Genomic DNA, 10431 nt, shown 5'->3' with positions numbered 1-10431 from the left:
TGGTGGGCTGCTTTGACGATGAACAACGCCGTCAAACTCGACTTGCTCCGGACCAACGTTGCCGCGAAGCTCAAAGCTCAAGACGCCAAGAAGAGGAACAACGACCTGGCTTTCTTGATGAGCGGCGCTGACATGCTCCAGAGCGGCGACGAGAAGCTCAAGGCGTGGTTCCTGGTGGAGCGCGGCCTCATCCTGAACTAGATACCGGCGACTCCAACGCCGACGCCACCGCCTAGCCCGACTGATGATGCATCCGCGACGCCCAGCAGCACAGAAGCCGTGCCGACTCCTCCCAGCCCGCGCACGCAGATGACGACACCGGAGGGCGACCTCGATGTTTGATGCATTCCATTCGCGTCCTTCCTTTTTTTGTGCGCCGAACTATTGGCTATCTTTTCATTTGATCGCCGAACTGTGCCACTGATCGCTGAACTATTACGATGATCGCCGGATTAGGCCTTTTTTTGGAGCGGGAACGATCAAGTTTGAATATGGGGCACATGGCTGGGGCCCTGGGGGGCGGCACCTGGGGGCGTGGCTGGGGCCTTAGTCGCCCCCAGGGTCTAAAAATCGCCGGGTGGATGCACGAAAAGGCGTCGGCCTATGCACTGGAGGGCCGAACGAGTGGAGATACTCTAAATCCAACGTTCATTGAAGGCCAAAGACGGCCCAGACTTCAGCGATTTAAGTCAACCATAAATCAATCTCTACAAAAAGAAAAGAACAAAAACTCAGCAAGATCAGGCACACAAAGCTACATATGTTGGACTTACAGGCGCATGTTACAGCGTGACTGCCAAGAGGCAAGTCACCTGATCCTAGTCCACTTCCAAGACGTTGAATGGGGCTAGATGATGACATGATCGGAAATAGAGATTCCTCTTAAAAGTAAGAAAATTCAAAAAATACGCGTTAGGCTGTGGGACATGTGCCATCCAGTGACCGAATTTGTAAGCACAATGGCTATTTTCAATCTCCTAGGCATCCAAATTGGACTGTAAACATGTTATTTTCAATCTTGCGCCACCGCACCTCACTTGCTGGATTCCAAGCCGCTCGCATATCAATTTTTTTTTTTTTGAGGGATCGCCGCTCGCATATCAGAGTAGTAGTAGAGAGCTGAGGCAAATATAAAAGCGAGAGGGACTAGGCCCAGCCCAGTAAGAGGCTCTCTTTCTTCCTTTGCCCTAGCGAGCAGCCTCGGCCCAAATGTGATCCCACTCTCTCCCAATCTGGACAACTAGCGGCGAATCCCCATTCTCCGGCGAGCCGCGGCGAGGCCCTTCTCCGGCACGACCGCTGCTTGCTGCAGCGTCAAGCTCCCCGTACTGCCGTCTCACCTCCGCAGCCTCGTTCCGGTTGCTGCCTGGCCGACCGCACTCGCCGACGACCGGAAGCAACCATTACGCGGTGAGCTCCCGTTCCTCTTCCTCTCCTCGGTGCCTACGCCGCATATTTGTCCTCGTGTGCGGTTTCTGAATTCTGATCCGAGCTCGTTGCAGATGCAACCTGGATCTCACCGCCGTCTGTTCCGCCGTCCCTCGCCCTAGCTGGTGAGTCCGCTTTTCCCCTCGTCCTGTCGCCTTCATTCCGCGAAAGGAAGTCGCGGTTTGGAGCATATATATGAATATATGATCTGATATCTGATGAAAAACTCGCAGTAATTTCATTGTTTGCACATAGGAGTAGATAGCAGTATCCCTGTGTCATTCAACCGGTGAATCCCCGTGACCCTCTCAGCATAGGCCATGAGCCCATACGAAAATATGCTTCAGAACTTTACTCGTTTGCAAATTCTGGTGTGAATAAACCACGAAAGTATTGTAAGAAGGGGACCAACAACAAAAAACAGTCATGGTTTTTAGTGTGAAAGTTGGATACTATTTCTGTGCAATGACATCGATGATTCTACATCCATATTTCCAGTATGGAGTCAATGATTACCATTTATCAAGTGCTGATCTGAGCTTCCGTTAATCGTTAAATTATGGGTATCACTATTTCTTCCACTTCTGCATAAACAGTAAGTTTCTCAGTTTTATATCATCTATTTTCTTCTCTTTTGATGTAGATATAAGTTCATCTGCTAGATAAGCTCAAAGGAGATATAGAACCTCGGCAGGGGATGACCACAGCTGTACTAACTGATGACCTAGTGGTGGAGATATTGTCTGGGCTGCCGCTTAAGTCTTTTTGCCGTTTCAAATGTGTCTCCAAGTCTTGGATTGCCTTCTCATCTGATCCGCACTACCGCCAGAAGCTCCCCAGACCTCCCGTCGGTCTCCTGTACCAAAAAAGAGAGCATGACCCTGCCATCCATCTTGCGGGCCTTCCCTCAAGTGACAGGGATATTGACACAACACTTAGCTTTGTGCCATGTTATGAGCATCCCTTAAAGCTTCAGGATTGCAGCAATGGCTTACTTCTTTGTTATCATGGTGATACGTACTATAAAGAAATTTTTGACGCGATCGTGTGCAATCCAGCAACTAAAGAGTGGATGGCACTTCCAGATACTGAACCTGGACTAGCCGTCTCATTTTCTGTTCTCAGGTTGTGTTTTGATCCATTATGGTCTCAACACTTCTATGTCTTCAAATTTGAGTCAAGCTCGAGCCCAAATGGTGGATATGACACTGAAGTTAAGGTATTTTTCTCCGAGGATTCCACATGGTCTAGTTGTCTTTGGGAAACTAGTGATGCATTTACTGGTGCTTGGCTCTTCGTAAATGGGGTGTTGTATGTGGAGCACTTATGGAGGCATTACCTTCTGGCACTCGATGCACCTGACACATGCACACAGCAGCTCAATCATAGGACCATTCAGTTGCCAGGGTTTCCATATGGAGTAGATCAGATGTTTTATTGCTTTGACGGGCGTCTTTGGCAGTCATCTGGAGTCTTATGCTATGCACAACAAGAATTGGATGGTTGCATGATCCGAATTTGGAATTTGGAAGAATCTGATAGGTGGGTGGTGAAGCATCGTCTAAATATGAACAATGTATTTGGGAGGGACATAATGCTCCATACTAACAATGAAGGATTATGGTACTTTGATTATGAAATCCTGGCATTTGACTTGGAGAGAGAGCTAGTTTTCCTTGCTGACACAATTGCTGATAATAAGATCATCTCATATAGCATCAGTACTGGAAAGGGCTCGCAGATTCTAAACATTCCAAGGTTTGTTGACCTCTATCGAAGTCTACTCTACGTGCCATACTATGGCAAGTTTCCAGCTTCTGTGCTTCAGGGAGCTCAAGACAAATGTTAGAATATTTACCCAATGGATGATGTAATCTCTAGGTATCTTTTGTGCGCTAGCTGTGCCAAACAGCCGTTATGTATGTTCATCTAATTGTCACTTCTCATTTCTCCTGTTAACACTGGTCTTGCTTATGCTAGTATAATTTAGGAAACCTGCATAGTAACATGAAGCTTTGGGTAAAAGGATGTGTGATGCAGTGTGTGCTTTCTATACAATGGCTGGGAGCACTCTTGTAATCTTGCCAGGTTTCAGTCTCTCGGCATAGCAGCAGCCAGCTCTCATATGTTAGGTTGTTACCAAATGAGCTAATGTTTCAGTCATCGTGAAGTCCAGTAGGACCCCCCTTGCCGAGACAGTGCGGAGATTCGAGCAGCTAGCATGCTTCGCCGATGAGTTCTTCAGGTACAGTTCGGAGGCCATCCAAGGAGTTTGGTCATGGTATCCTCCTTCAATATTCCTACGGATTCCCTACTTGCAGGCAAGGATGCCCTCCTCTTGCTTCATCCATTCGCTGGTGGCACGGTCTGTGACCACAGCTTCTTGAGCATACTGACATCATGGACATTCCATTGATCCATCGCCTATGTCATCGGCTATTCTTGGACTGTACCTTGCTCTCTGTGTGTTTGAAAAATTGTCCAACCAGTTCTTTTGTGATTCTTTTGTAGGAAAATGATGAATTCGGATGGTTCGTCAGACGAGGAGTATGGAAACACGGAGCTTGATGAAGTAATGCAAAAGGAGTCCTTAGATTCGTCGGAGTCGAACGAAGATGTTGTGATGATGATGATCATGAGCATCCAAGAGGAAATGGGCAGGGAAGTGAGACACGTTTTGAACTTTAAGGATTAGATCAAAGGGAGAGGAGTTTTGAACCGGGATCGCCTACCAGCGAAGTCGGAAGCACACGGTTATTATGATAAACACGTTGTCGAAGAACACACACATCGACCTATGACCCCCCTTCAAGATGTATATGAAATTTTAATGAGCTGGAGGCGAGCAGGAATTGCGCCTGCAGGCACTGTAATATTACTGAAACTTGTTTTTTTAGTTGAAAGCTATCATTTGATAGTTTTTAGAAGCCCCCACACCCATAATTACCCCATAAAACTCCATCTCCCAGAAATATAATCGGAAAAGAAAGTGAAAAGGGGGATTTTTGGTAGCTGTATTCTACTTTTGTTGCTACGCACGCCAATTTTTGGCTAAAGTTTTGGCGTCTATTTTTTACCCGTGTCACGCGTGGAAGGGAAAAGCGAAAAACCTAGATAGTATGAAGGGCAAAGTGCAAAAGTTACAAAACCCAAAACTGGAAGGGAAACCAAGAACAAACCGCTTTGGTGAGCCATTTCGCAAGGAGGACCCCTTGACTAATTACTCTTGCCGAAGTTTGTTGGCTTCATAAATTTTTGTATGAGCAAAACACCAGACTTTATTAATCAGTAACAGAAAGTTTAACATAGTCCGGAGGCTCCAGAAACCACACATGTGATGACGTCGAGCTAAATCAAGCAAAAATCTAGCAATATTGGTTTCTTTTCCGAGGATAAGGCCATCCAGACTAGCTTTATTAAAATTCAAACTGGGTTACGTCGTTCGCGACCGCACTGCTAACAAAATCAGGCGGTTCGTCTAACCAAGTAAAAGACATCTTATTACAAAAATTATGATTCGCTAGCACATGAGCTGCCTTATTAGCAGTTCGTAAACAATGCTTAAACATGACCTTTTCAATTATCGACACCGTATCCACACATTCCACAAATATTGCCGAGGCTGCATCCCACAATTGTGTCCGCCAGGTAAAGAAATCAATTACTTGTGAAGAATCTGATTCTGCTTCAAGACGATTAAAACCGAGGGAAACAAATTCCAACCCATCCCTCATTGCCTATAGCAATACTAGTAGGCTTAACAAATACTCGAACTCGAATGATGTTGTACTATTGTGCAGTTTCGCTGGGTTTTTTTTCCGGTGGTCAAGCAACTTTATTTATCTAGGAATAAGTTCAGGGATACAAATGATGTCTGGTAAATCAGAAAGCCAACACATGATGGCCAAAAGCGAAAGCAGTTGATGCTTTAAATAATTTATATGAGATTCAAGATTCAACTCTCACTTCTCATGGATGAAATCCACCGAAGCAAAATCAAGCATTCTTCCCTTGATATCTTGGATAGTTGCTATTTTTTTTTAGAAAACTTGGATAGTTGTTGTTGAAGGTCCTCTATTGTGCAATTTCGCTGATAGACCGCCTAGTTCAGTGGAAAACCCTATTGGATGCTCGCTGTGGCAAAGTGTCAGGCGATCGCATAGAGCAGCCAAGCCAACGACAAAACATGGGCCGGCCCACTTCCAAATACACACAGTCCGTCCAAACGGTTTTGGGAACCTTCTAGAAGGTTCCCTAAACCGGGTTTTTGTTGTTGTTTAGATTCTTTTCTGGTTTTTCCGGCTTTCTATTATTTTTCCTTTTTCTTTTTTCCTTTTTCTTTTTCTGTTCATTTTTATTTTTCTCTTTCTTTTTTTCAAGTTTATTTTCCTTTTTCAAAAAGTGTCCATAATTTTCAAAATTGATTACATTTTTCAAATTTTTGTTACAAACAATGAAAATATTTCCTGTTTTCAAGTTTTATTTCAAATGCACAAAATTCGGAAAAGATGAGAATCTCCATAATTGTTCGCATTTTCAAAATTTGTTCAGAAATTTCAAAAATGTTCTAAGTCACAAATTTTGTTTCCTTTTTCAAAAATTGTTTGAAACCTTACTTTTGTTCTGAAAATTTGTTTGGAATGTTTGTTTTTGTTCTCATTTTTTTTTTCAAATTTTGTTCATGTTGTTCGTGTTTTCAAAAGTTTGGAGTTCAAAAATTGTTTGGAATGTTATTTTTTGTTCTCATTGTTGCTCGTGTTTTAAAAATTGTTCAGAATCTTATTTTTGTTCTTAAAATTTGTTCAAAATGTTAATTTTTTTCTCATTTTTTCAAATTTGTTCATGTTGTTCGTGTTTTCAAAAGTTTAGAGTTCAAAATTTGTTCAGAATATTAATTTTTTTTCTCATTTTTACAAATTTTATTCATTTTTACTGAGAATGTTCCTGTTTTTCAAATTTTGTTCGCTCATTTAAAAAAAGTTCAGTAATTCAAAAAATGTTCAACTTTTTAAATTAGGTTCCCACACCAAAAATTCTTTTTTTTCAGGAAAAAGTTCACATTTAAAAAAAAGTCGGAAATTTAAAAAATGTTGACATGGTTAAATTTTGTTATTAATTAAAAAATGTATGGGAATTACCACAGTGGCCATGGACTAGCTTCCCTGGCTTGAGGAGAAGAGTTCGATTTGTTGCCCACAAATTTCATTTCTATGGAATTTCGTGAACTTGTTTTATTTTCACGGCTGCCTAGTTCTTTAAGTTTCGCGCTGCAGTTTTAACATAATAGTGTGTGTTTCGCAGTGGCTTGCGCATAGCGAGCATCTATAGAAGGTCGTGAGTTCAATCCCTACGTAGTGTGTCTTTTTTTTTTGCTATTTTTCATTCCGCAAGGGCAGCAATTTTGCCGCAGTAAGCAGCACATAGGAGGTCTCCGAAATCACTAGTTAAAGAGTACTCATTGTGAAGATCATTCCAATTCCTCAGGTTGCGATAATTGGCGCGTTACATGTGCGCCACTTGTCGTAATATGGGAGTTTTTTCTTTTTTTCATAGATCCGCTTATTCAAAACGTTTTATCTCTAAAACCGTGCGTCCAAATCTCGAACCGCTTTCACCGTGTCTTTTTTTTGTTGCTATTTTTCATTCCGCAAGGGTAGCGAATGGGCGGGCCAGGTGACTCTCCTCCTGTGCGAACCTGCAGCATTTTGTCGCAGTAAGCAACACATAGGAGGTCTCCGAAATCACTAGTTAAGGAGTACTCATTGCGAAGATCATTCCAATTCCTCAGGTTGCGACAAGTGGCGCGTTGCATGTGTGCCACTTGTCGAAACCGGGGAGTTGTTCCTTTTTTCATAGATCCGTTTATTCAAAACGTTTTATCTTTTAAACAGTGCGTCCAAATCTCAAACCGCTTTCACCGTGTCTTTTTTGTTGTTGCTATTTTTCGTTCCGCAAGGGCAGCGAATGGGCTGGCCAGGTGACTCGTCTCCTGTGCGAACCTGCAGCATTTTGGCGCAGTAAGCAGCACATAGGAGGTCTCCGAAATCACTAGTTAAGGAGTACTCATTACGAAGATCATTCCAATTCCTCAGGTTGCGACAAGTGGCGCGTTGCATGTGCGCCACTTGTCGTAACCTGGGAGTTTTCCGTTTTTCATGGATCCGTTTATTCAAAAGGTTTTATCTCTTAAACCATGTGTCCAAATCTTGAACCGCTTTCACCGTTGGATTTCTCGCATCGAGATCTTCAAAACTAGATCCCATGTTGATAGATTTTGACGAATTTTTTTCATGAAAAAAGTCGGACAAAAAAACCAGACGGAAAAACCGAACCGGGAGCACGGGTTTTTCCCTTTCCGAAAGAGGCACGCCCATGCCTTTGATGAAATCACAACCGTGCCTCTCGCGAAAGAAAAATAATAATAAAAAAACGCGTTTTTTTCGTTTCTAAGGAGGCACGACCGTGACTCTCGCGAAAGCACAACCGTGCCTCTCACAGAAGCAAAACCGTGACTCTCGCGAAAAAAAAGATAGAAAACGCGTTTTTTTTTCTGTTTCCAAGAGGCATGACCGTGACTCTCGCGAAAGCACTACCGTGCCTCTCGCAGAAGCTAAACCATGACTATCGCGAAAGGAAAAAAATAGAAAATGCTTTTTTTCGTTTCCAAGAGGCACGGTCGTGCCTCTCACGGGAATAAAACCATGACTCTCGGGAAAGGAAGAAAAAAGAAAACACGTTTTTTTGCGCAATTTTTTTTAAAAATTATTTTTTTGGTTGAAAAGCTAGGGAAGACCGGTGGAAAGCCAAAACATCGAAAAAACCTGAAAAAAAACGTTTAAAAAGCCAAAAATGCGTGGGGAAAAATATAAAAAATAAAATCTAGAGGGAGCGTCCAGAGCGCGACACGTGGCGAATCGCTGAGAGCGCACCAAGTTGCGCTGATCGTTACGAGGCTTCCAAAGGAGCGCTCGTTAATTAGTTGCTCTCGGAGGTCTCTAGTTCAGTCGCCGAATGTGTAGAAAAAAATAATCGAATATGAGGGACTTGGCCCAGCCCAGTAAGAGCCTCAGCCCAAATACTGTCGTTGCTTTTCCCAGTACGAGTCTCTCCCAAGTAGCGGTGAATCCCCATTCTCCGGAGAGCGGCGGCGAGACCCTTCTCCGGCACTACCGCTGCTTCCGGCAACGTCCAGCTTGCCGGCTTACGCGGTGAGCTCTCGTGCCTTTTCCTCTCGTCGATGCTTTATGCTGGATGTTATCCTCATGTCATGTGTCGTTTCTGATCTGAGGTCGTGCAGATGCAATCTGACTCTCACGACGGCCGTTCCGCCACCCTGGATTCCCCTCCCCCAAGCAGGTGAGTCCGCATTTCCCCTCACCCTGATATCTTTTGTGCACTAGCTGTACCAAACAGCTGTTATGTATGTTCCGGATTGTTGGCTTCGGTATCTGTTATGTTCATCTATTTGGCACTTCTCTGGTCTTAATAACTCCATGGGAAATGAGAAAGCTCCATGGATTGTTGGCTTCGTTATGTGTTATGTATTGCTAGCGTAGTGTAGGAAAGTTGCAGAGCATATGCATATTGCTATATCTTGTTGATGTTATGAACATCTGGAGTAACATGGAGCTTTCAATACATGGAGCTTTCTCATTTCCCCTCATCCTGTCGATTTCGTGCCACGAAAGCAAATCGAGGTTTGGAACATACACCTGATCTGATGTCTTGCTTATCTCACGAGTTGCTTATATTTGCCCTTGCACCATTACTATTTTTTTTGTTGGTCCCTAAGATTATAGATCCTGAAGGTTCATTATGTTCACTTTTTTATCGGATAACTTTCTGTTTCACAGCGCATTAAGCAACGCACTGCATTATGATTTCATTGTTGCTGGCTTGTTATGTAATGGATGGCAAAGCAATCATTGGAAAAAACTTAGTAATTTTATTGTTTGCACAATTGCACATAACTATGAATCCCCGTGACCCACGCTCACACACTCAGCGAACTCCATAAGCCCGTACGAAAATATGCTTCAAAACTTTCCTCAATCCACATTTACAAATTCTGGTGTAAACTGCAAAAGCTATCGTTAGAAGGGGACCAACAACAAAAAATTTAGTCATGGTTTTTAGTGTGAAAGTTGTATAGTATTTCAGTTCAAATGGCATCCACAATCCTACATCCATATTTTGGGCATGGAGTCAATGTTTACCAATTATCAAGTGCTGGTCTCAGCTACAATCCAGTAATTTGCTCATTCCGGTTAATCGTTAAATTATGGGCATCATTACTTCTTGTAGTTCTGGATAAACACTAAGTTCCTCAGTTTTATATCATTTACTTTCTTCTCTTTTGATGAAGATATAAGTTCATCTGCTAAATAAGCTCATAGGAGTGTTTTCAACAACAACAAAAACTCATAGGAGATAACCTTGTTAGGGGATGACCACAATTGTACTACCTGATGACCTGGTGGGAGATCCTGTCTCGGCTGCCGCTGAAGTCCTTTTGCCATTTCAGATGTGTCTCCAAATCTTGGCTTGCCTTCTCATTTGATCCGCACTACCGCCAGAAGCTCCCAAGAACTCCTGTCTGTCTCCTCTACCAAAAAGGTGAGCATGGCACTCCCATCCTTCTGGCGGGACTTCCCTCAAGTGCTAGGGATATTGATTTTGTGCTATGTTGATCTCAAGCTTAAGGACTACAACAATGGCCTACTTCTTTGTTATCATTGTGATACGCACTATAATGAAATTTATGACGCTATCGTGTGCAATCCAGCAACTAAAGAGTGGATTGTACTTCCAGATATTTGCTGTTCTCAGGTTGTGTTTTGATCATTATAGTCTCAGCACTTCTATGTCTGCAAATTTGAGATAATCTTGAGCCCTTATAGGGTGGACATGGTCGGTCCGGTCCGGTCCCTGACCGAGCCACCGTTTGGACTGGCCGCTAGCGGGCTGGATCGGACCGGACGGACCAACCTAGCGGTCCTGTTT

The 10431-nt window shown here is 43.3% G+C and overlaps 1 protein-coding gene and 1 long non-coding RNA gene across 3 annotated transcripts; both read left to right on the top strand.

Annotated features, from left to right (window-relative positions):
* The first annotated feature begins 1176 nt into the window (after positions 1-1176).
* On the top strand, positions 1177-4362 carry LOC119312371 (putative F-box protein At5g62660). Of its 2 annotated transcripts, XR_005151310.1 has the most exons (4): positions 1177-1410; positions 1503-1553; positions 2072-3673; positions 3940-4362. XR_005151310.1 is itself a non-coding variant. In XM_037588102.1 (3 exons), exon 3 carries the CDS (start codon positions 2126-2128, stop codon positions 3275-3277), a length of 1152 nt encoding a protein of 383 aa, XP_037443999.1. In that variant the 5' UTR covers positions 1177-1410; positions 1503-1553; positions 2072-2125; the 3' UTR covers positions 3278-3920. The 2 variants fall into 2 exon arrangements, 1 of the variants encoding a protein (XP_037443999.1); XM_037588102.1 differs by lacking the exon at positions 3940-4362 and having other exon boundaries at positions 2072-3920.
* A 4173-nt stretch (positions 4363-8535) lies between these two features.
* Positions 8536-10431, top strand: LOC119306519. Its single transcript, XR_005148972.1, has 3 exons — positions 8536-8636; positions 8726-8784; positions 9872-10431. It is a non-coding gene; the product is annotated as an uncharacterized LOC119306519 (long non-coding RNA).

The sequence above is a fragment of the Triticum dicoccoides genome, chromosome 5B (genome assembly GCF_002162155.2).
Source record: "Triticum dicoccoides isolate Atlit2015 ecotype Zavitan chromosome 5B, WEW_v2.0, whole genome shotgun sequence".
In the NCBI taxonomy this organism is placed as follows: Eukaryota; Viridiplantae; Streptophyta; class Magnoliopsida; order Poales; family Poaceae; genus Triticum; species Triticum dicoccoides.
The sequence above is the reverse complement of the archived record's forward strand: the minus strand, read 5'-3'. Positions and strand labels throughout refer to the sequence as shown.

Excerpts from the sequence above, each read along its gene's own strand:
- LOC119312371 (XM_037588102.1), top strand. The coding sequence starts at position 2,126 with ATGACCACAGCTGTACTAACTGATGACCTAGTGGTGGAGATATTGTCT.